Source organism: Acinonyx jubatus, chromosome D4, assembly GCF_027475565.1.
Source record: "Acinonyx jubatus isolate Ajub_Pintada_27869175 chromosome D4, VMU_Ajub_asm_v1.0, whole genome shotgun sequence".
In the NCBI taxonomy this organism is placed as follows: domain Eukaryota; kingdom Metazoa; phylum Chordata; class Mammalia; order Carnivora; family Felidae; genus Acinonyx; species Acinonyx jubatus.
The window spans coordinates 64,306,644-64,332,312 of record NC_069391.1 but is presented as its reverse complement, the minus strand read 5'-3'; the positions used below and the strand labels follow the sequence as shown (position 1 = coordinate 64,332,312).

The following is a 25,669-nucleotide window of genomic DNA, read 5'->3' as shown; positions in this document are numbered from 1 at the left end:
AAAGGCCACGCAGAGAAAGTGACATTTGAGCCAGGACCTAAGGACAAGAAGGAACTGGCCATATCAAGCCCAAGGGCCAGGGGTGATTTCCATTCAGGGGTGACCACAAGTACAAAGGTGTGAACTCGGCATGTGCTAGGATAGGGGTCAGCAAACTTTTTCTGTAAAGGAGATATTTAATATTTCAGGCCATACGCTTTCTTTTGCAGCTGTTCAACTTGCTGTTGTAGTCCAAAAGCTGCCGTAGATGGCATGTAAACAAACATGTGCCGTGCACGGGTAAAACTTTTTGTGGACCCTGAAGCTTGAATTTCATATAATTATCACATGTCCCAAGATACTCTTTTTGTTGTTGTTCTTTTTAAAAACTATTTAAAAGCATACACACTGCTCCTAGCTGCAGGCTGATCTGGCCTGCCTTATCCGGGGTTTGTTGACCCCTGTGCTGAGGCCTGCAGGGCTGAGGTCAGGGGTGGGCAGGGGCCAGATCAAGGAGGGCCTTGGGGCCGTGGTGCACGGTTGGGATTTTTTTCTAACAATGTGCCCTCGCCTCGCCCCCTCCCCAGGTTCTCTGAGGTCCTGGCATGTAGTTGGTTATGCTGACAGCTTGTCTCACTGTGAAGTTTCCTTGAAATGTCACTCAGAACCAGAAAAGCAACAGGATTTTGGCCAACCAGGGTGTTTTCTAGAAACTTCATTAGTTAAGTGTGATTTCTTGTGACATTGATTAGCAGGAATTTAGTTGAATAACCATCTGCCTTTATTTTAAATGACAGAACATTTCATGGGAGAAAGAATTGTTATTTGGTTGGAAGGGCTTGAGGATTCTGACTTTATTCTCAGTGTTTCTCCTTGACCTAGATCAATAAGGATAGTCCTCTTTGGTTGTTATCGGGGCTTTTAAACATGTAGTAAATAGCAGTTGGTGGAAAGCTGGCAGAACTTGCGTGTGGCAGGCTGTGTGTGGAGCACACCTGTGGGAAAGGGTTCTGGATGGGCTTCCCCGGGAGCAGTGTAGGCTAAAGCCCCGTGATCCTTGTTCAGGGTGCTGTGACCTTGGGATCAAGACTTGAGCCCCAGGAACTGCCGGGCTCTATGGCTCACAGCAGGGAGTGTCATCCCCCATGCTTCCAAGGTGTCTCCCCTTATTCTTGAACAGGCCTATTTCCTGAAAGCGTATGTGTAAAGTCGTCTTGGACAGGGGAGCCCACTTCCCCGGGCTTTGCTGCTACAGTGTTTCCACAGCTTGCGGCAGTGGGGTCTTCAGCTGTTCATGCCCCTGATCACTGCAACCCTCCTTTTTTGGCAGAACAGCACGTCCTTGATGCATCACACCAGAAGATTCTCACCTATTTAAGGCGCCTGTCTTGCCGTGAATGGGGCCCCTCTGTTCAGTAGCTGCTTCAGCTTCTTCGCTGTCACCCTCCTCGGCCCCTCCCTCCTTCCTTCCCTGTGTGTGGACAGCCTAGTGCAGGCCCACGAGGAAGTCTGTGTCTCATTGTTCTCTCCAGGTAGCTCAGTGTCGGTGCCTGTTGTGCAGCTTCTGTGTGTCAGCTGTGGTAGAGCGTCTGCTCTGTGTGTCAGGGTTTCCGAGCATGGTGCCGTCTGCTCACCAGGGTGTTGTGTGTCAGATTGGTGGGTGTCGGCCTTCTGACTTCCCTGTGCCCGTGTCACCTGTGGCGTGAATACACGGGTCTGCTCCCAGTCTTACAAGAAGAGCGCCGGCGTACAAATGCAATTGGAAGCTGGGCAGTCATGGGTGTCCTCCTAGGCCACTTTGTGCCTTGCCTGCCCGCTCTCGTTGCCACCATCTGAAACGGGCACTGGTGGTGGGGGAATGTTTGCCTTCCTTAGCCTGGAAAGTATCGTTGAGTACAAGGGTCACCCATCTTTTACATCCTTAGCTACCGAAACTACTAACCTTATTGTGGGGCTGCTTTAACGAAGATGGAAAATGAGCTGAGGGAAAATTTAGTTCACAGAAATATGATGTCTACACTTTTTGACCATATTGGCCCAAATAAAGAGCTATGGAAGTTTACAAATACAAGTTTTAACTGATTCTTGAAACAAAAGATCTTTTCTAAGTTCCTTTCTAAGTGAAGACTTTCCTGCCCTCTTCAGCAGGTCCTTCAAAAGTGTAAAAATAGCTGCTGTGGTAGTGAGGTGAGGGTCCACGCAAGGTGGCTCTGGGACCTTTCTCCCCAAGAGCCCCACAACTGACCTGGAAGTTAATTTCTTTCTAAACAAGTGTTTTGGTTTTTTAAAAAAATTTTTTTAATGTTTATTTTTGAGAGAGACAGAGACAGAATGTAAGTGGGTTAGGGGCAGAGACAGAGGGAGGCACAGAATCTGAAGCAAGCTCCAGGCTCTGAGCTGTCAGCACAGAGCCTGACGCGGGGCTCGAACCCACGAGCTGTGAGGTCATGACCTGAACCGAAGTTGGACACCCAACCGACTGAGCCACCCAGGCGCCACAAAGTTAACTTCTTCCTACAGACTACAGCCAAGCACTTCAAAATTAGGGGCACACCTCCGATGAACTTTCAGGAAATTCAGAATCAGCAACTCAGTGTCTTATCTGTCTTAGGTAAGAGTGGGGGACGTTAGAAAGGTCCCCAAGGTGTCATGCCCTGCCCTGGTGCTTCAGTTGGTAGATTGAGCCAGAAAATTAATTCTTGGGAGAGGCCATGACCAGCATCAGCTCCCCCCATCATTGCGTTTGGGGAAGTACTGAAGGCTGAAAAGAGAGGTCTCCTGGGTTAGGTTGGAATGGGACAGCTGGGCGCTAGCCCTCAGTCTCCCTGGATGTGCTCCCATGACTGGCCACACGAAGGGAAGGATGGCGCCTGTTCCTGACCTCAGGAGCCACTCTCCATGCCATGATCTCCTCTTAACACCCCCGCAGAGCGTCTGGTACTGGCCAAGACACCGACTTAGGAACGAGCTACACTCAAGTGCCAGGCCCCCAAGAGGCTACTGACCACAGCCAAGTCGTCCCCCTGCTGGGTTCCGTCTTCGTGTCCGCACAGTTGTTGCCGGGACCAGACATCAGGTGTTCCAGCTTGAATGACCACAGCCAACTGGCAAAAAGAGTTTCACAAAACCAGTTTTACTCTTACATTGTCTATTATAATTTCCTATTTTGTTTTCTTTTAAAACGTGCATTGTGATGCCGTAAACTTAGTTTATGACCCACCAAATGGGTGCCAGCCACAGTTTGAAAAATGCCGGATGAGGTGATGTCGGGGTCCTCACCAGCTCCCCTGCTTCCGCCCTGTGGACTGTGGACGACGATCCTGTGCCTCCACCTTCTCAGGATTAAAGTAGAGCCATGACCCCTTCTTCATTGGACCGTCAGCAACATGCTGTGAGAAAACGTCTGTGAGCATCCATGGCTTTAACGTAATGTGTGTTCATGTAAGACTCACAGTCTCTCATTTGTTGTGAAATGGTCAAGTTATGTTATTTAGCTTGGACAACCTTTGTATTCTCTCCTTCCTTTAATCTGTCAGGGAGAAAGAGAGAAAAGAAGCATAGGCTACCTAACTGCTGGGAGCCCCTAAGCATCTGGTCACAGAATTCTTGATCTGGGGGTGTGGTGGGCTTGTGGGGTACGATGCCGGGGAGAACTGGCTCTGAATCACAGTTTGCCAACCTTCTGGACTGTGGTGGGGTGGCCGGGGCATTGCAGGAACTTTAGCATCCTTGGCCTTCACATGCTACCAGGTGTGCTGCCCACCCATCCCTGATCTGGCAGTCAGAAATGTCTCCAGACATACCCAAGTGTCTCCTGGGGGGCAGAGTCACCCCATTTAAGAACCCCATCTCTATAGCCCCAACTGATTGACAAAAGGCAATTTTTTCCTCTCATCTAATAAAGCGTCTGATGAGTGGTTACAACACAACATGGAGGAGCTAGAAAGATCGTTAACAACATGTAAGGGCCATCCTGAGTCATCGTACTCATGAGGCTCCAAACAGTGTAACCTTGGGAGAGGTGAAAACAAAATCTCTTACAGGGAAGAAAAAGAAGGAACTTATGACTAAAGTAGTAGTAGCAAATAAAGCCGAGGAAACAGATTAGCAAAGAAGGGCAAACCTGTTTTACCACTAGTGTGCAGAAAAAGCCCTGCCAGCATCCGTGGGCTCTGCTCTGAAAAGGACACGTTCAAGGTTGATTGCAAATGGAAAAACATCCAACCTTGCAGGCCTTTCCCACACCGCTGCCTTTCCTCTCTTTCCTGATGAAGAGCCCTTGAACCCTCTCCCACGGTGGGCTTTGCCTATGCAGGGAGGGCACGTATTTGCATACATCGTTACTAAGAGAATTTTTCATTTGCTTGAACAGAAAACACGACAGGCTCTCTTTGAAGTCCAGAGGTAGACAGGATAATTCCAGGAATGCAAGGGTCTGACAGCTCTGGTGCCCATTTCTGATTTCGTTTAGGCCCAAAACATAGTTTCTATGAATTGAGAGAATTTCATGGTTCGGAGACCTTGACATGTTATAAAAGGGCAGAGAATAAAACTTTAGTGTAAGGTGTTATATCTCTGAATTCTGAAATTGATCCATAGTTGTGACTCTGCCCATTCCTTTTAATGCTAACATTCCTTCCATTCAAGGTTACCATCTTCTTCTGCAGGGTGTTCCGGTCTGTTCCCTGTCATGCAGAGCTCCCAGTACCCCTTTCCTAGGCTGCTTGCTTTCCCACAGTATTCCAGCTACAAAATAAATAAAGCACTTCTATTTTGTTTTCCACACAGAACAGTTTAGAGGAGAGATTAGATGTGATCACTTAGGTCTTGTTGCCGCCTCAGGCTGCTCTGTCGGTTGCATTTGTTAAAATGCAGTCCACTGAACTCCATGCCTCCTCCTGCTCTGGCTCCACGCACAATCTAAGCAGCACGAAGGCAGATGCTGTGGCCTTGCTGACATCTGGCCCCGTAGTCCTGGTGCCGTGTGAGAGCTGCATGGTGCAGGGACACTGGGCAGGACCAGTGCCGGGGCTCAGCATGCCCCAGACACGCCTGCAGTGACACCCTTCCTTCCCTCCCTCCCTCCCTCCCTCCCTCCCTCCCAGAGGCTGCTCTGCTGTACACATACCCCAGGACGTCTCCAGGTCCTCAACCAGCATTGTCAAGAGGCACCATCCTGGCCCAGAGCCCCACGAGGCAGTTTTGGGATTAAACGTGAAAGAAGAGACCATTATGGAGAGTGAGAATGGTGTGGTAATAATTAGTGAGATGGTTTACCAGGGTAAGATATGGGGCGGGAGCTTCCAGAAAGGCAGGTTGGCATCTGCCATATCCAGCATTGGGCTTTTTGTCACAGTTTTTTTGCAGGGACAAGGGGTCTGGCTTGGTGGCCCCTTGATGTGGTTAAGCTCAGGTTGCAAATCAAGAGGTCAACTGCTAATGAACCCAAACTTTAGGATGTGAGCTGTAAATAGTGGGAAATAATACCCACTTTTTAAAAAGCCAAGACCGTGCTTGTGGGGGGCACTCAGCTGCCCCTTTGACACAGCATCATATTTCCTTTTCTAGTTTTCAGAGCTGGGTGGGGTACAAGTTGAAAAAAGAGATCAGGGTAATTTTCTTTAGTTGCTTTAGATATATACCTGTCTTTAAACTTTGTGCCTTTTATGATGTGGGAAAGAACAGAGCTCTTATATAATTCTTTAGTTATATTTTTTTCTTTGTTGTATTTGGTTTATGAAACAATGTTTTAGAATATTTCCTTCCAAGTCAGGAAGATCTCTCTAGGTCTTTCTTTCTTGGAGTTTTCTTGATTATTCAGTTCAGTGCCTCTAGAATTTTCCTGGGGAAATCTTGCAATGACTAGTTTCCCCTGCTATAGTGTGATAAAGGAACTTTTCAAAAAGTGATCTAAAGTGACAGAGTTGAAAGACTTTTATTTTTTAGATGAATATTCCTTTTTGTTTCTGAAGGCAGGGATTGTGTTTTATTTACCTTGAATTGTTACAGTATGTTGGGGCTGCTGAAATATGTATTAAATGATGAAGATAAAGGAAAAAGTGAGCCACTTAATGGCATAGTCTCAGTTTTTCTTCTAAGGACCATTTAAATAAACACTTAACATCAGTTCATACTGTTTATAATTTATCTGTAAATACAACAAAAAGGAAAGGAACATTTAATAGAGGGGTGGTTAGCCATAGGCTCAGCCAGACTTGATTAGAAAAGTTCCTGGTCTCTTCCTGTTCTTTGTTTTTGGCCATTTGGTGCTCAGCAGCAGGTCTTGTGGTATGGAAACTTTAAGGGGCATCATCTAATCTTGCTATATACCTCTCCACCCCCAATCTGTACAGATTTTCTCAGCAAGATGCAGAGATGAACACATTTTCTGGGGTTACAGATAACATTGCCCTAATGCTCTTTTGGTAGAGCCCAAAACCCAGCTACAGCTCATGTCGATTTTGTCTTTAAAGGGCTCATGAGTGAAATCACTGGGGGGTTTTGTTCGTTCTTCTGGGCTCTTTATACCTCCAGTAGTTTACATATTTTTGTATTTCTGTGCTGAAATACACACCAAAAAAGCACTGTATTGTCTGTGAACACTGCCCTTTTTTTCCCCCACAACAATAAAATGAGCCATGTTCACACATAAAGTGTCCCATAAGTGCCCTAAAATAGAGGACTCACTTTTGCCACTTTCCAGATCGCTTTTCTTCCCTCCAGTGCCTTGTCTGGACACTTTCCTTGCTCTCTAGTTCCATGGAACATCAGGAGTTGAGGTTGGGTTAGTAGCCTTTGAGCTGTCAGTACCTATGCACCACACACAGAACACAGCCTCTCCTGGGGGTGTGTGTGCAGGGAGCCTTCCCCAGGACAGCTGCTGCAGGCAGGGGGCAGTGTTCTGTGGACCCCACACAGTTTCCTGGCAGCGTGTGCCTCTCACGTGCGAATGTTTGTGCCCGTACCTGATGGCAAAGAAGATGATATTGGATTTAAATTGTTTAAAAATTTAAGAGTCCTTGTTTATATGCAAATGATGGCATGTGTTGTGTGTGTGTGTGTGTGTGTGTGTGAAATTTAAAGATCAGCTAAACCTTATGGGGTGGCATTGTAACTGGTTCTTCTAAGCTGCTTTGTCTGCATGTTGCTGCACTGCAGCCTTGAACCACGTGGACCCATGTTCGGTAGACCAACCGTCTCACCCCTCTGTAGGGAGAAGCAAGCCCACCGTGCTGAGCACAGGCAGAGCCTGCCATCCGGGAAGCAGTAGGCCAGAGCCGGCCCTGCCCCAGCCCTGCTGTCAGGACACCAGGTAGTTCCCTCAAGAAGAGACCCTGGGGGCACCTGGGTGGCTCAGTCAGTTGAGCTTCTGACTTCGGCTCAGGTCATGATCTCACAGTTGGTGGGTTCGAGCCCCACATCAGGCTCTGTGCTGACTGCTTGCTCAGAGCCTGGAGCCTTGCTTTGGATTCTGTGTCTTCTTCTCTCTCTGCCCCTCCCCCACTCACGCTTTGTCTCACTCTGTTTCTCAAAAACAAATAAATGTGAAAAAAATTTTTTTTAAAAAGAGACCCCATAGTAGTGCCCTTTGCTGAAACAGCCTTCCCCAGTTGGGCTCTTGAGTTGTTTTTAATAACAGCTCTGAGAAATAATATAATTTATAATACATAAATATAAAATATTTATTATTTATATATTATTTATGTGTATGTTTATTATTTATATGTTATATAAATAATATAATAATTTGCTCATTAAGGTAAATAGTATATCCACAGGAGAAGCAAGAAGGGTTAGAACTTGCCCGAGAGAACTCTGAATAGGGCTGCCTCCTTTATAATCCTTGATGTCTGTCATACATTTATCCTCCCTGTCACTCTCTGTGGACGTGTCCAGTGTGGGGGTCCCCACAGCCGTCTGAAGGATCTCTGTTTTGCAAGTTGCCTCAGCATGAGTTGTATTTGGCTGTAACCAGTTATGACCGGTTTTACATAACCAGAGCGTGACGGATGGTTGGTAGGAGCCCCGAGAAATTGCTGAGAGCCTCTGAGGCCTCCCGTGTTGCCTTTACCCTGGGCAGAGGGATCTGCCCACCTGGCTTCGTGACATCAAGTGCAGAAACTTTTCATTTCTTTTTGTTTCAAAAAATCGCGTAAAGACTTCTGCTCTTCAAGAGAAGAGGAGAAGTGCTAGGGGTCTTGATGTGAGGGCCACACGGCTGAAGGATCTTCCATGTTTCCTCGTGAGGGAGAGCGGACGAGGCGTGCCCAGCCCCAAACAGAACGCTGGTCGGAGATGCCGTCTGTCCCGGAGTCGCTGCAGAGGCTTTCCTGCCGTTGCGCTGCTGGGCAGGCCTCCGTCACCAGCCGTAAAGCCACTTTAAAGCAAAGTTAAATCTAATTTCAGACACAAATGGAAAAAGCAGGTTCATTTATTGCAGTGTTAGACTTATTAACTCCCAAAAGCCATGGGCCTTGGTCTTTCTGTTTACAGATATAAAATGGAACTCTAAATGAGGTTTAATGGGCTTCCCAGATCATGTTCCCCAGACAGACTTTTTCCCCTTTAACAGTCAATTTTGAAATCAAAAGGACTGAGAAGAAAGGGGAGTACTTCCTGTCATAAATAGGATGGGTGGTATTCTTCACAGCGTTTTACAGCTTCCAACTGCGCCTTATAATTCCAGAGTCGCTGGGAAGCATTTGAGTCTTTAATAGTGATTCATTCATTCAGAACCGTTTATCAAGTGTGTACTGTGTGCCAGGCACTGAGATGAGGCCTTCAGGTCATCTAAAGATGACCTGAAGGCACCCAGGCCCCTGCTCTCACTGAGCTGCAACCTGTTCCATGAGGCACAACACCGCGTGGCCAGTGGTGGTGGAGTGCTGATGAACTTGGGCCACAGAGGCAAGGTCAGGGATGCACATGTACAAGATCCAAAGAGCAAACAGGTGTGCTGGGAAGAGTGGGACCACAGCAGGGCCGTCTAGTGTCACAGCAGAAGTCCTTGTCCCCTCCCCTCCTGTGTGCTGGCCCCTCACAGCCTGCTTGTTAAAAAGCCATAGTCTCTTAACATACTTTGGGACTTTCTGGGACACACTGAGACTTTACATTAGCAGGGGAGCATTCCCTGCCGTTGTTTTTAAGTGATGGTGTGCAGGCTGCACTCAGCGAGCAAACCCAACAGCGGCAGGTAGGGAAAAGGAGAAATGCAAAATAATATGTCCATGTTGAATGCTGCTGTTAAGATCAGAAATGAATTTGGCTGAATGGCTAGAATTTCATGTTCATTGGGTTCTCCATTTGTGCAACCTTAATGTGTTTGTAATTTTTAAACATTTAAAGGTAAAGCAAGGGAAGCAGCTTCCTACAGGAGCCATAGGTGCCTGCTCAGGCTTGGATGTTGACGTGCATCAAACCAAACCCTGGCTCCCAAACCACAGCGACAGAAGCAACATGGTTGACTCTCTCTCTGACCTTGACTGATGTATGGTGTTGGTGACACAGTGGCTATCAGAGCCAAGTCTAAGGTATTAGCCAAGTTACTGGAACTAATCTCTTGTCTTACATATACAGCAGTCTCTGCTCATTCTGTGTGATTCCATTTATTTTTCAGGCACAGTAACTCCTCTGTGAGACTCTGTTTTTCAAACTCTGCCTGCAAGGCCGCACAGAGTTTACTGTTTAATTTAAAGGTGTTTCCTACCTGACACAGAGGTTCAGACTGCTTGAAGAACCACTTAAATTCTTTTCTCAAACTGGTCTTTAGGAGGTTCCAGAGTACACTTTTTTTTTTTTTTTTTTTTTTGAGAGAGGGCGAGAGAAGAACATGCACGTGCAAGAGGCGCAGAGAGGGCAGAGAGCGAGAATCCCAAGCAGGCTCCTACTGTCAGCACAGAGCCCGACACAGGGCTCAATCCCAAGAACCGTGAGATCATGAGCTGAGCTGAAATCAAGTCAGACCCTCAACTGAGTCACCCAGGTGCCCCAGAGTACACTTTTAATAAAAGTTAGAAAAACTACGTTTAAGAAAAGTTTAAAAATCACTTCAGAAAATTAGTCTGTTAGATAGTAAGCAGGCTGTCAGGGAGCATTCCCATAGAAGAGTTTTTTGTTCTTTGAAATTAGCTTCATGGAAAACACTCAAATTGAAGTAAGAAAAGAAAGAAAATTAGGTAAAAGCTGTAAAAGAGCCTTGGGAATTGTGAAGCGTTAGCAAGCATGGGATCTGGGGTGTGTGGTGATTCACAGAGGGGAGCCCCGGCAGTGTGGGGAGACGAGCGAGCTGGTTGAGGGGGTCACTCTTCCTAAAGACCTCATTTCCTCAGTGTCCTGTCACTCACCCATGCGTGATGCCTAACCATCCGCGTTTGTGCTGGGCCCACCGGCTCAAGAGACGCTCTATTTCAGAAGGAGTTTAACTCAGGCAAAATGGGACTCAGAAGCCCCACATCCAGGAACATCCTAGATTTCCGGGCAGGACCGGGCTGAAGCAGGCCTGAGCCAGCTCACGGGGACCTCCCAGCTCTGTGTTCTGTGACATGGTGCAGGTAGATTTGGAGGTTGAACATTTTACCAGCACACTTAGACCTTTCCTCACTCCAGGGGCTGGGGTTTGGGCTTCCTTCCGTCCTAGAGCAGGTGACCAGTCTGTAGCATGTAGCCATGCCAACTCAGCCCACCCTGTTTTTGTAAATAAAGCTTTATCTGAAGATAGCAGATCTCACACCATGTATTTACATACTGTCCAGGCTGCTTTGGCAGTACAATAGCAGATGGGCTTTGAAAAGCCAGGAAACGCTCACCCTCTGGCCCTTGACAGGAAAAATTTGCCAACTCTTGTTCAGAGTTTGATACAAAACTGGTTCTGGATGCATGAAAATTGTCAGGTTGAAAAGAGATTGGGGTTTTGGGGGGTGGGCTTCTTCTCCAGCAATCTCTCTTTGCTGTTTCCAGGAGAGAATAATTACATGAGAGGGAGCACTAGCACGTCCTAACAAAGGTCATGGTCATATCACAGGGAGGCCCCACTGGGTCATGGGACTTGTCCCCTTGAGTCTGAGACATGGATTGGGAATACAAATGACTCTGTGAGGCAGGTGCCAATTTTTGGGCACTGCTGGAAATCAGGGGAGCAGGCCAGAAGCAGTTCAGCTTGGCCAAGCCCTTTGGGTAGTAATAACTTTCTTGAAATGGCAGAAATGCCAGGGGGCTGGGGCACAGCTAAGGGTTTTGTTTTCACAGGTGGTTTGGGAAACTCCCAGGTGCCTGGCCCTTGGGTGTACTTCTGGCAGGACTGAAGAGCCAGCTTCCCTGGGCCTCTCGGCCGCTCCCTGGTGGTGCCCCAGCTGCTTCTCCCAGGGGGAATCTCAGACTCCTGAATCCCCTGCCCAGTCCACCGGAGAGAGCCCAGCCCTCTCACACACCTGCCTTCCCTCACACACCATCCAGGCTGCCCTCTCTACCTTCAGCACAGGCGCCTTGCTCTGTCATTTCACCAGTTAACAAACACTTCCTTGGAGATAATACTCCCAAGATTTCATAATTTCAATAAGTAACAGAACTTCTGAAGTAGAAAAAGCCAGAAACTGGCACTCCAGCTAAAGTGACAGACAGTATATGGGACTCTTCGCTACTCACAGTGGGTGACCTCATTTTCACAATAGCCCAGAGGAGACGCACACTTACAACCCACCCACCCCCACCCCCCACCCCGGGGAGCAGGGCCAAGCTGACGGAGCTGCTGAGTGGCTTACCTGGGTCTTCAGCCTGGGGCCTCAGGCTCTGTGACTCAGGGCCCAGTGGGTCATGAAATCAATTGAGTACCAACTAGCATAAAGAAGAACAAAATACCTGAGTAGGGGAAAGGATTAAGCAAAGAACCATGTTTCTGTCTATGTGCATGTATATCCACATGTATACACATCACATGCAGGGGACTGTTTGGACACCTAGGCCACATGTCTACCACGTCCCCCAAGGCTCAGGCCTGTTGTCACAGACACAGCCCATCCTCTTGGGGAAGTCCCTGCTGAGGTTCAGGGATCCACCATCCTGGAGCAGTTATGTGGATTATTGGAAGGTTTTCATTCTCTGTCACCAAAAGTGGGTCTGATGAATCTGCTTCTGCACACCTACCCTTCATTGTCCCCCCCCCCCCCCCAACTCCCGATTCTAAGACCTGCCCATCTGGACCCAACCCCACAGGACCAGTCACGTTGTTTGGCACTCTGGGGAGAACAATGATGTCTGTGCACTCATCATTGTTCGTGGGGGCTTTGGAAACCTGGAAACTTCTGGAATCCATTTCCATTGGTGCAGATTAGCATGTGTTTTAAAACCCACCTGTGCACTGAAACATCCACATCATTTTTCTGTTCAGAGTGTCCTTTGAGCAGAACTCTAGAAAGCAGATTTTCAGACTAATTTTTATCGGACCAAAGTATTTGTGGGCACACAACCGTATATGCATGTCTGTCTACCACAACTTCATTGCGACATTTCAGGAAGAACCAGGAACCTAAGTTCTCTTTTTCCATATCCTTCATCAGTCCCGTGCCACATGCTCTGCTAAGTGCTCCGTGTGTGTGCTGGGAACCCTCTGCGTGGCCATTGTGGGGTGTGCCTGCTTGTCCCGGCACTGCTAGGGGAGGTGGGCCAGGACCCATCCTGAAAACGCAATGGTGGGGAGGTGGACACGTCCTTGGAAACAAGGCCTCCGGTACCCTCCCACACACACTCGGTCCCAGGCAGCCAGAGAGAGGGCACGGGCACTCAAGGTCCCTGGGACTCCCCTCTTTGCTGCCGTGGGCAGCTCTGTCCCTTTTCTCATTCTCTTCAGGTTCTTGGCCTTTCCTTCCCTCCCCACGTGGTCCTCACCCCTACTTCTCCCTCCAGCCTGATCACATTGACGGTGTTCGGGGCTAACCTGTTGGCTGACTCCGGGTTTTCGGGTGATTCCTATGGGGCAGGACTGGGAGTGATGTGAATTTGAGTCTAGTTCAAAAGGTCATTAAAAGTTTTCATTTCTATCAGCATAACTGCGGTGTAATAAAACGTGACTCTTTGAAGTGTAATTTGGTCAGAGTTGGCGTGTGTGTGCACCTGCAACATTGGAACTAAATGAGCAGAGTCGAGAAGCCACAGGTGCTGTGGGAGGGCTGCTGGGCCCGCACTGTCATGTACATGCACGATGTTTATTTTTCATCTCATGGAGGAAGTTAAAAGTCCCAAGTGACCACTACCCCCATTAACTAATTAATTAATTAGAAATAAGAGCAAATGTACAGGATGGACAGCTCTCTCCTCAGAGACCTGTTTGAAATTCTCTGGCTCTGGCTCCACAGCATGGAGAACCTCACTTTCCCCATTTCCAGAGGGGGCAGGAACTCAGTACGAGTATGTGACAGCCTCTGTCAAGGACTGTTCAAGTTTCTCAGTGATCTGGAGAAGGACTATTCTGGCAGTGCCCACTACGGAAATAATTGCTAGGAAAAATTAAGATAGGTGTGACTTTGCTGCCAGCTTTTCAGCAAGACCCCCATTACGTGTGGTGGCAAGTGGCCATGCGAATTGGGTCCTCAAGTTTAGGGGATAAAAAGTGAGAGTTTTCTTTGTCAGCGAAATATGAAGAGAGGTAAAAACCCTGTGCGCAAGCAAGAAATGTGTCAGGCCCTTAGCCTCACACAGCGTGTCTGTGATGTCTTTTAAACATCCTGTCACTGAAATACTGAGATGCACTGAGTTCTTTTGTAAAGAAAAGGCTTGTTGTTTTTTCTGCTCTTAGAGGGGAGGGGAGGGGAGCCTGGGCTGTGCTTCCTGGATGCCATGTTGGCCCTCAGGGGTCAGAAGACTAGATCTCTTATTAATCGTGACAATAAACCCTTTTTAACAGTAAGAGAAGTGGCAATACTGACTTCATGTTGGTGTGAAGGAGCCTTCACTTGGGGCTCCTGGACCTTCACCCGGTGTGGTGGGACCACCCCACCTTCCGCCAGCCTGGGGGGTCTGTCTTTACCAGGAAATAGGCCCTTGTTTAGGCCTTGTTATCTCTGTGTAGATTGGGAGAGGAGAGCACGGGAAGAGGAAATGAGAGGCTGAACCCTCCATTTCAAAATCAGGTCTAAAAAATATAGCCTCCCCAGGTATTAGAGTGCAGAGAGGTACAGTGTGGGCACGTCACACACACCTAGGCGGTCAGGTCAGAGCACTTGGAAAGCCGACGGAGCTCTCCATCACCCCACCAAAAGCTGGTGCAAGCCTTCCAGTGTGCAGGTGTGAGAGGGGATTGCTCTTCCCCAGGGGGCATCCCACCAGGCCACACCGACTTGCCGGTCCTTCTCCTGACCTTGGGGAGCTGGCCCCCACTTTCACCAAGCTCTCAAGATATGGCCAGCGGTATCTGAGGTGTTTAGGTTACCATGATAGGGAGAAAACGGGGTTGGGGGGGGAGGGGGTGGTGTCTAAGTGTGCTGGTCAGGTGCTCTCCAGGGCTCAGCCTGTGGTACTCGAACCAGAGTGTAGGAGCAGGGGTCTGGTGGTTCTGGTGGCTTCTGATTAGTGTAATGGGACGAGCTGGCTTGGAGCTCTGTTCAGTTGTCTTTTTTGTGAGACCGTTTTAGGGGCTGCCCTTCATGGTCTGTTCATTTCTATTGGCTGTATAGGAAAGAACATTCTGTGGAAGATGGAAAGATTGCCAAGACCAGTGCAGTCCAACCTCTTCCCATTTCTTGTGATGCTCTGAGGCTATTAGCTCATTTCCATTCGCCTCTGAAATTCCTTCGTAGATGTAAATTCATTGGCATCCTGTCCTTAGAAGTTCAAAGGGCTCGGCTGCCCACAAGCAAAAAGCAGCACCACCAGATCCCCGGAGTTAACACCCAGTCTTGGAGAGGATTGTAGCCCAGGGGAAGGATTCTTCCCAGAAGATTTGTTTCTTCATACTTACTTGTTTGTGTACAAATCTATTTATAGTAGATTAAAGGAGAGATCCGGCCAGCAGTGGGTAATGATATAATTTACAGGGCCCCCAGTCAGAATGTTGAAATTGCTTACATTATCCCATTGCCACAAATGGATTACTATGCAGGGTCTCCTTTTTTCAAAGACAACGAAAAACAGAGGGAAGGAAGGAAGTTAGGTGTTTGTAATCACTTCCATGTATGGCTGATGTTGAGCCAGGAATGGAATAGAAAGTGGTGAACTCCTCACTGGGGATAATTGAGAGGGCTTTGAGGCATTGGCCTGCAACTAGATTCTGAAAACCAAATTCGGGTAGACTCTCCAGCTAAAGAATGTGCCAGAAGTGCCAAGAGCTGGCTGGGGCTCTGCCTGCATCAGCAGAGCTAGCTAGTGTTGGGACTAGACCCCCATATTGTCTGTAGGGGCTGGAGCTCCTGGCAAGTGCGTTCTGGTAAACCTTTAGTCAAGTGGATCTGGACTGAACGACGCCCACATTTAGCTTGTTCATTGGCGGCAGGCTGCACAGACCTGCGGCACAGTGCCCTGTTCTCCTTCCTGTCCCCGGGCGCCCTCCCCAAATGCTGCAGTGGTGAGCTGTGCATCTTCTCGGGAATGTGGAGAGCAGTGTCTTCCTGAATTTACCGTGTTTATTGTTAACAGTCAGCAGCATTGAACCAGATTGGTTATTGCAGGAAATTAAGCAGTTGCGGTTTTAAAGGGAACCTTCACTGGCTGCACGCTGGAGGACAGAGCAGTCACCTGGCTGGGATGTACACTTCATTTCCCACTTATGTTTTGCATTTATCTGTTTTGTCTTGCAGAATTGCACTTAAAAACATCAAAACACCTAACTAAAACGTGTATTTTGCTCTCCTAAAATTGACAGCCTTCCAGTGAGGGACATGGTTCCTTTCTTTGCAGAAGAAATTAAAATGAGATTTGGAACGAAGTATCATTAATATTCTTGAGAGTGTAACTTTTGCTAATACAAATTCTGTCATGAAGATGGGCTAAGGAAACCCACCAGCTTGTTGCTTACTGGATTTTCTCTCCTTCCTTAAGGTTCGCCATCGGTGGTGTGAACTCATCATAAAGCATAAATACACAAAAGCGTACAAAGATGTGGAGAGATTCCTCCAGGAGGATCAGGTAAGTTTCATTTTTCAGCAGATGGGAATTCTTTTAATGCTGTCTCCTGACTGTCCAGTGCATTTACTAACACAGGGACCCAGGTCGTTAACATCTTCTTCATCACAAATACTTAAGCATTTTCCAAAGATTTTTAAGAAGTAGGTAGGAGCTTACCTAACACATTTTGGAGCTGATTCCCCGTCTCCCCCCACTTTGTCCCTCTAAAGCATGAATTACACCTCTTAAAAGCTTTGGTGGTTTGACCCAGCTGTGGACCACTGTCATTACTAAATGACACACACGCAGACCTCACAGCATCCCCAAATCTCAGGTCAGGCTGTGGCTTAGCTGTCATGGTGTGTGTTCGTGTCTTTAGCGGCTCTAATTTAAAGTATGCGTGGACATGAGACTAGTCAGGGAGAGCCGGCCTGGCTAGGACAGTCTGGTCTATACCTGCACCAGCCACACCCTGCCACACCTCACTGTTCACCAGGGGAAGGCAGTCACCTTCCAAGGAGCCTGCAGGAAACATGTATGCGCATGAACGTGTTGGGGGGTGTCTGCCTTGCGTCCTCTGCACCACCCACGTCTGCCCCACACGGCCGTGCATGGTGATGTGTGTTCTGTGGGTCCTGTCAGCTGCTGGAAGGCAGACCGCAGCTGGTTGCTGTTAGCGTGACCATTGTGAGCGAGCTTTCTGCTGGGTACTGTGGGCTGAGGGAATGGAGCCATGCTTCAGTGGGGGTGGGGCAAACAAAGGGACTTTTCATAGGGCCTGAGTATGGGGGGCAGCCGGCAAGTAAGGGCTCGTTCTTCCCACAAAGAAAAGTACATGACTTTGTACTAGGAGAAATGTCACATTTGCACAGTTGGAGGCAGAGGTGTTTGGAAACATAGACAACAAAGACAAAATATAAGAGCAACTTAAGGTCTGTTCTGAAAACCAGAAGTAACTCCTTTTTAGAGCCAAGACCGTTGCCAAATAAGGATGACCATAACTCAGCTTTTTAAGGAAAGGATTTTTGAGCCCCATACTACCAAATTTTTATCTTGTGCTAAAAGGATCTTTTGAGATCCGCCCTCTAATTTGCTCCAACAGAATGTAACCTGTGGCATAAGTAAGCTTGGAATCAGAGAAAAGGCAGAACCAAAGGGTTCTTTTGGTCTTCCAGAACCTAACTGTCTGTTTGTAAAACTGTAGGAAAAATGCAGATGTGCATGTCTGTGGACCATTGTCAGTACCAAATGACTCACAGCATCCCCAAATCTTGGGGCAGGCCGTGGCTTAGCTGTCACAGTATGTGTCCATGTCTTCAGTGGCTCTAATTTAAAGTATGTGTGGAGAACATTGTTTTGGGAACTGAAGAGGCGGTGTTTGCTGCCACGGCAGGGATGGTTGAGGGGCTCTGTCGGGCTGGGCTGACGCAGCGGACATATTTCCCTGGGTGGGGTGACGTTTTCCCTGCCGTGGTGGTGCCATGTGATGTGCTGGTCTTCATTCTCCAGCCGCACCTCAGGGCGTACTTCCTGAGAGAGGTCCTGCAACCCTGTGACACGCACACCACGCCTCGGAGGCCACTTTCAGCCACGCACGTTTCCGTGGTGGGCATTGTGGGGACCTCCCTGACTCTCCCTGGTGATCCCGACACAGTCATCCCTGGAGAAATGCTCTTGCGTCATTCTGTCACCGATTAGATTGCCACCACAGTCCTGTTGATGGAATTGATTGTTAAGAATTCCAGGGGGCTTCAGTGTGAACAAGAAAGTGAAGGGATCGAAAACTGTTGGCTTCAGGAGGACAGCCACTCGGCCGTCTTCTCTAGGGTCTTTGTAGTTTCCACACGGGCAAGTGTGTGTTCCAGCAGCGCAGACCGTGTGCGTGTGGACGTGTCATTTCTTTCCCTTCTGTGCTCTGTGCCCCACAGGCCATGGGCATCTACCTCTACGGGGAGCTGATGGTGAGCGAGGACTCCCGGCAGCAGCAGGTCGCCCGCCGCTGTTTCGAGCTGACCAAGGAGCAGATGGACAGATCCTCAGCCCAGGTGGTGGCCGAGATGTTATTCTGAAGAGGTGATTCTCTCTCTTCCGTTTCTCCACTGTTCGGTTCTAACCAGAGATTCCTGGTAGGAGCCACGTGAGTCGATAAGGAGGCACTGAGCCACGGTCCTCCACTCCTCAGTGGCTGGTGGCCTGGGAGTGCAGGCAGAACTCACGCCAGGCTGGCCAGGTTGGCCCCAGGAGCAGAGGCTGCCCACCCCGGCGGAATCACTTCCCTGGGCACTGCTTTGGCCACTTTAGGTTTTGTTACTTGTAGGGACAAAAACACAGGAGAGCATTTGGAATAGGTTTGGACGGTGGAAGCACTGATCCAGTCTTCTGGTGAGGGCTCACACGGGAGCACGTTGCTGGGTTACCTCGAACCCTGAGCTCCGTGCAGGCGTCTGGGTCCATCCCCAGCCCACCATCTGTATGAGAACATGAGGGGTCTGACCAACTTGAGGGCCTCCTGCCAAGGTGTGCCATGTGCTCCTCGACCCCGCTGTGCCTGGTTTATTTCTCACCTCACGTTGGAGTGGAATCTCCTCCTGGTCTACGCTGCAGTGCAAGTCCTAAGTTATTTAAGCTGCTTCCTGTTAATTGTCTTGGAATTGACCTATTAGATGTACATTCTAGGAGTGTTTAACTGTGGGTTTCTGCATTTCACAAGTCACGTAGCAGGGGTATGTGCAGCTTTGTTAAGTACAGCTGTGGGGCTGTGGGTGTATTGTCATTTGTTACCTTCTCAGTGTTTCTTCACGGTTTCACATGATGTAATGGGGCCCGTCTAATTCTGTCTTTTTTTTTAATTTCACATCAGATCTCAAGCATTTTTCATGTTCTACAGCTTATCGACAGGTAGAATTCTTAATGGTTATTTAATATTTTATGTTGGTATTCTTAACCCAGTGTCAGATTTTGTTTGCTTCTGATGTTTTGCTGTATATTAAGACCATTTCTAACATGTGTTAGTGTCTTAGTTATTTGAAAGAACTGTGATATGAAGGGGAGAAAAGGGATTTTTAAGTAGGATCCTCTTTTTCCATAAGAGTGCAGGAACCACATTTCCCAGGAAACAGAGTAGTGGAAATGATTGCCATGGCTGTGCGTCCTGTATAGCGGGACCCAGACCTTTTCCTTGGTGGCTTCGGGTCCTTCAGGGCCGGGCCAGTTGAGAGGGACCGGTTCCCTTGTGGTGGGCCCCCTCTAGTAAGAGTATAGATCATATTTCTCTTTAGATTTTTGGTTTCATGGAGAGTTTGGGGTTCTTGAAGACTGAAACACAGTGGGGTGGGCTGTTCGGCCCACTGTCCCATGTTCCAGCTTGTGGAGAACCACAGCGGGCACCATGGCTCTCCGTTCCTCGTCGTGAGTTTTCCGGGAGGTGGTCACGAGTCTGCTCCTTCCTGGGAACTCTTCCCGTTCCTGCCCCTTGTGGGTGAATGTGGGGGCCCCGTGCGTGCCCCGCCCCTCGGCCGTCCCTCAGCGACGACGGCACCTGCCGGCCCAGCGGGTGCAGACGGCAAACCCCGCAGGGGCACCCGCTCGTTGCCTTTTTAATTTTGTGCTCCAAGGCTGTACAGAGCCCTTTCGATTTAAGACACTGGGCCTCTGGGACGCCAGGTAAACGCGCAACAAGGCGAAGTCAAGGCCACGCGGTAGCGGGCGGAGCGGTGTCGGCGCCTGGTGCGTGAGGAAGCCAGCGCGTGCGGTGCGGGCGGTGAGCAGGCGCGGCGCTGCTCCGAGTGCTCTGGCTGCTTGGGTTCCTGGCATGCTGATTTGTGACTTCAGATTAAAATCACATTGCCAGGGATTACCACGCAACCACGACCTTGGCTGCTCCTCCGGAAGCCATAGTTCTCTCTCTCTGCAGTTCGGAGAACACGCTCATCTTGTAGCTCTTCTCCAGAAACGGAAGAAGCCGACGGCTGTGGAAGATGCTCGCCGGCCCCCCCCCCCCAGTGTGCCCAGCCGACGACCTCTCTGACGAGGTGCAGAGCTTAGCTGATTGGTGAACAGTGACTGGTTTCCGCTTTGTTCACAGTGGCTAAGTTCTGCACCTGAAGAGAAGGTGAGATGGGGACAGTTAAGTTGGAGCTGCTGGGGCAGAGGCCGCCGCCGGGTGGTCCGCTCAGGCGCCGGGCGCCGCTCCGGACGAGGCGACACCCGCGTGGCTCCGAGGATGCACTTTCTCCTGTCGTGAATGCACGAGTGTACCGAAAGTCTGCGGAAATATCAGTCCACTGATTAGACACCTGTCTGAACGGTCAAATGTATTGAAAGCTGCAAAAATTCTTCTTACATACAAACTAAAGCTAAATGCGCCGGCAAAAAGTCCAGACAAAACTGTCAGCAGTTGGTTGCATGTGAGTAGGGCTGTTGCTTTCAGAGGAGACCCCTGGTTGTGGTCTCCCCCTCCTCCCGAGCATGGTAACCTCTCTTTTGTGTTCGCAGCCCCGCGGGCCGGCGCAGGAGCTCCCAGCTGAGGCACTGCTTCCGGGCTGTCGATTGGACCCGCCCTCCGGTGCCTACTGAGCTGATATCAGTTCTCATTTTACACACTGGCTCAGTTCAGCAGGAACAGGAGTCGAGCCCTAGAGCAAAAAGCCTTCCTGTGTGTAAGTGCCCGGAGGCTCCGGAGCTGGGACTGCGCTCACCGAAGACCGCGCGCCTGGACCCCCGGCAGCGGCGGCGACCGTCTGTATGTGGCCCTGGGGTGTGGATGTTGGTGGCATCGTAGTGATATGTTGACACGCAGGGGACGAGGGGACGGGCTTCCGCTCCTAAAGGCAGAACGCGGTTAGCGCTTCACGGGACCCAGGCCACGCTGCCTCTTTGTGCGCTGGGTTCAGGCTGCGGAAGCAGGTGCAAAGAATGGGGCCCGGGTTACGGTCGCTGGCTTTCACAGCCGTGTGTGAGCAGTGCGGCTGTGAACCCCACTGTGGGGTCGTGAGGTGCGGCGGGTCTCATCCCATCCTCTCAGTCTTGTCTCCAAAGTGGAGAGCAAAGGCACGCAGCGGTACTGGTTTACAAGAATTTCTCCGTTGTTACCAGGCTGTAAATTTTATTGCTGTTTCCTTTGCAGGAAAGATCACAGCGAGAGTCTTTTTCATGCATCTACTCCTAGCCCTGGTGGGACCAGGATCGCATTGACCCTGGACATCAAAGGAAGGGTATTGGGGCTGCTAAAGCCATCAGCCAGCAGCGTCCAGGCCTTGGTGCTTCTCTTTCCAGAGGCTGCTGTCCCTGGAGTTCACGGACCGCGTGGTGCCTTTGTCCCCCGCCCTGAACTTGCCACCCCAAGACACGGAATCTGAATTGGATCTCTTCTGTGAGGTCAAGGCAGTTCTTTCACACAAACAATGAACGCTGTCTGAGAAAAAAATCAGAAAAACTGCTGAACTTGTTGCATGGATCCTCTCAGCATATGGCTGCACTGGATGTTTTTTAGAATTCCAGGAAGTCAGAGATTCTGTATACTGGGATCAGTGAACACCATTTGGTATTCTTCTCTGGGTCATTTCAGAAAGATCCTACAGGATTGTCTTGATTGCTAGGTCTTGTTCTTTAGCTATTTCTGAAAGGGCAGGGTAAGAATCCAAGATGTGTTCATAATAAAACATGATTGCTATTTTTGTATTCCTGCGTGCTTCTGAATTTCATACTTTTTATTATTTTTTAATACTGTTTAAAAAGAAAAATGACGTTACCCCAGGGGTATTCTCTGCAACCTGATACCGTCCCTCCTGTCCACCGGTTGGTCTGTCACCCTCCCAGGTGGCCATGGGAGCGTGAAGGGTATACTCCTGCTCTGATGGCGCACACGTGCGCACACGCACACGGAAACCAAGCTTCCAGGCGCTGTTCTGGAGGGAGGGTGGTGTGAAACCGCGGGAAGCCCTAGTGGTTGGTACCATCCCGAGATTGTGCCAGAGCCCGAGCTGGACGAGAGCAGCCTCAAGTGCGGCTCCAGGCTGTGTTCACCCGGCTCTGCATCGGGCTTGTGGGAGGAAGCGTGGTTTTAACACATTCCTTCATTAAAAGCTCTTGGTCTCCAGAATTCTTTTAACGGTGACTGTTACTCTAGAAGGTTTCCTAGGCGTTTGCTCTTCTCTGTTACATGCGTTGCATATGATTGTATGTGCTTTGTTAGCCATAGTGGTACAAGACTCAAATTTTGGGGGCCCTCTGGGTGGCTCACTCAATTGAGCACCTGGCTCTTGAGTTTAGCTCAGGATCCCGGGGCCATAGGATCGAGCCCCTTGTTGGGCTTCACGCTGAGGGTGGAGCCTGCTTAAGATTCTCTCTCTCCCCCCCTGGCTTGCATGTTCTCTCCCTCAAAAAAGATTTTTATTTGTGAATTTGAATAAATGCAAGAATGCTGCTTCCTGGGAAGCACTGGGATAAATGACACTGTCTCCCTCTGGTCTGTGTGAGTGTTCGGCTGTCTCAGGTGGAGCGGGAAGGGACCCAGAGGCACCAACAGCGCTTGCCCACCTGGCTGTGTGCACAACAGCCACTCACTACCTCCTCATGGGCTGTGGGCAACCAGCCGGCCCAGTGCTTAGCCTCTTCTTGTGAAAGCCTCCTTTGTCCTTAGAAACCACTGAGGCAGAGCTGAGCTACCGCACGCACGGGATTTTGCACCAAGACAGCTAATTGCCTTGCTCCCGTGATCCCAAGTCCTCTGGGGTCATCTGAACTGACGCCCCCGGTCACGGCTTCAGCTGAGTCCCGTGGGTTGTTTGCCTTCTCGGCTTGCAGACGTGGGCATCCTTACCTGTGTCGGATGTGGTCCCCACAGGGACCACAGGGAAGGTGAGGGAGGAAGAGTGAGTGGGCCTGCACGGAGACCTCCTGTTGGTGCTCCGACCACACCCTGTTATCCACCCCTTCCGAGTTTCTTCAGAATCTCGAACAGGTTTTCCTAGCTTGCACCTCAGCATCTCCTAAGAGGACAGCAGCGAGGGTGCGGAGGAGGAGCCCGCGGCCAGAGCCTGGCGGGGCTGCTGGATTGCAGAGTGGCCGCCGTCAGCCAGGAGGCAGGTCTCTAAGGCCGGCATGCTACTTTTTTAAATGTTTCATCTGCTTGCAGAAAAAAGCTTCACGCTGGTAACCGTGGCGGGTCACCTAGGGCGTGTAGTAGGATTTGAGTTAGAAAGCACCCTGCCCTCCCTGGGCTGCTTTTCTTCACATGACCACGTGGCACCTCCCAAGAGTGGCCTCGGTCTAGGCCGGAGAATTCGCAGAAGACCCAGGAGCCCTGGGGACAGAAGATGGGCTGTGGTGGAGACCAGGATCTGGGTGTGAGCCTGCCCTATCCTGGTTCCCACTGTGGATCTCGCCTCGATGGGTTTAACAGGCCAGATCCCCGAGGTGTCCTACTAAGTGACAGGCAGCGTATGAATATGGGTCCACATGTCTCAGGATTTTCCTCCCTGGGACTGCACCACATGCTGTGGCCTGTGCACTCAGTGCTGTACTTGTCAGGGACGGCCCACCTCTTCACCAACGGGCTGAAGGTTGACAGGCCTCACTCTTCATCCCATTCGCTGTCAGAATGGGCCTGGGCCAGGGTGGGGTCAGGTGACCCCAGGTGACCTGCTTTGGGAAAATGGCAACTTGAGTCAGATGCACTCAAGTCACCATGGAGGAGTCACAAAAAACCTGTCTGCATGGCAGTCTGGCACACTTTCTCGGTGCCACAGTTTCTGCTGTCTGCTCCCCCGGACCCCGTTTCTGGCCTTGGTGGTTCCCCTGACCCCTGCCACGATTCCCATGTGAAGCAGATGTGACGGGATGAACCATCCCCAGAATGAGCGTGGGAAGTAAACCAAGAGGAACAAGCCTCTTACCAGCAAGATCGCACGTCCCCAACAGAGGGTCCCACAAATCCCCGTGGGTTCCCTGGTCTAGCAAAGCAAAGAAACACCTAGCAACCGTGGTGCCTGCCCCTTACGGCTTCCTTAAGTGGTAACTCTGACCCCGAAACACTCAGCCTTTACTGGCTGTCAGGAACCAGTCGCTTCACGGGGGCTGTCGGGGGATCCCCACCAGGAGTGGAGTCTGTAAGCAGTCTCCCTTCTTGGGAGGAGCCCAGGCCCGCCGAGCCCTTGCAAGGGATGTGGGGGACACTGCGGGAGCCTGCCACCACCCCAGCCAGGCGGTCAAGCACAGGACGGGTGGTGTTCTACCAGAAATTATCCAAGAAGCAGTCTTGTCCTCTGAGTTGACTGGTGCACTGCCAAACACCGTCCACCTCTCTAGAACCAGGGGCCTCCACCCCTCAGTGAGCAGACGCTGTGTCTTCCAAGAGCAAGTCAGGCTGGGGACAGGAGCCCATCTCCCCGGTTCACCTTGGCTTCCAGCATATTTGGCAGCGGCCAGGCCTCTGGTGTCCCCTGGGTCCTCCACCCTGTGCTTGGCCTGGCTGGGCCCTGGCTGCCACCCCCTGGCCAGCCTGAGGTGGTCCTGTGCCCCCTCTTCTGCAGTTAGGCTGAGGGGCCGAGCTTCAGAAGGAGGAGGTGTGGGAGCCCCCACCCCACCCCAGGAGCCCCCGCTGCCTGTCCGGCTCCCACCACCCGGCTTTTGGGCCTCAGCCAGGGCCCAAGTGCTGGGAGCTCTGTCTGTACCAGGACTGGAAATGGAGGTGGGGGAGGAGGCAGGGAAGAAATACAAGGGAAGATGTTTCAGTTCTCCCTCTTGGCCTCTATTTTAGGATTACAGGGTTTCAGAGCATTTATTTTCATTGGAATTTCAAATCAAAACATCGAAGTAATAGTCTCCATCCCAAATGAGGTACAGACATGTCACAATAGCAAGAAGAACCCGGTACCCCAAGTATAGGAACCAGAAACAGTAAACTGCATCCCTAACCTTCCACCATCCCTTTAAAATGAAGAGCAGAGCTCCAAAAGAGAGGCTTCAGACAGATGTTTCCAGTGCGTTCTGGTTTTCTTCCCTGGCCTGCCTGGTTCAGTGTGGACACTTGGCAAAGGGTGAGTGCAGGCTGTGCCTCGGCCTGGGTTGGAGCTGTGGGGAGCCGCGTGGGGCCGCCCATCTCACAGTGCCTGCCTCGGCCTCAGTCGGCCTCACCGAAGACACCTGAAACCCACCGGGCAGCTGGAAAGCAAAAGCTGAGTGAGCTGTGATCAAGGGCCAGTGCTTTTAGAGCTCTATGTTCTGGGCCAACCACTTGCTCATTCAGTAGATGAGCGGCCGGGTAGGAGAAGGAGGGGCATGAAGGGGGTCTGCCCACCCCTTCAGCAGGGCAGACCTACACTGGTGAGTGAGTAGTCTGTCCCAACGGGCCTCCTGCTTGACAGATCTCTGGGCACCCCAGGCCTGTGGCCTCTGCTAGCCAGCCTGCCTGGGGTGACAGGGCCCACCGCACCCCATTCCTGAGAAGTAAGAGAGGGGCTGCTGCAGCTGTCACAGGCAGGTGACAAAGTGCAGCTGCTTTGGGGTTAGATGGTCCATTGGAGTGCCCTCTCCTCAGGACACCTTGGGCTGAACCGGCTCCTGCTACAGAGGGGAGGTGGGGGGGCTTCAGTGCGGGGTG

At 50.4% G+C, this 25,669-nt stretch overlaps 1 protein-coding gene across 5 annotated transcripts in view; it reads left to right on the top strand.

The window, feature by feature from the left end:
- AOPEP (aminopeptidase O (putative)) overlaps positions 1–21,747 on the top strand; it is a 341,245-nt gene extending 319,498 nt beyond the window's left edge. For 3 of the 5 annotated variants that reach the window (XM_027048223.2, XM_053205175.1, XM_053205174.1), the window contains 3 exons: positions 16,003–16,089; positions 17,997–18,141; positions 21,194–21,747. In XM_027048223.2, the coding sequence (XP_026904024.1) occupies positions 16,003–16,089; positions 17,997–18,137 (228 nt within the window). In that variant the 3' untranslated portion in view covers positions 18,138–18,141; positions 21,194–21,747. Of the gene's footprint in view, positions 1–5,084; positions 5,228–16,002; positions 16,090–17,996; positions 18,142–21,193 lie in introns of those variants that run through there. The other 2 variants (XR_008291205.1, XR_008291206.1) reach the window with 2 other exon arrangements.
- Positions 21,748–25,669: the final 3,922 nt, after the last annotated feature.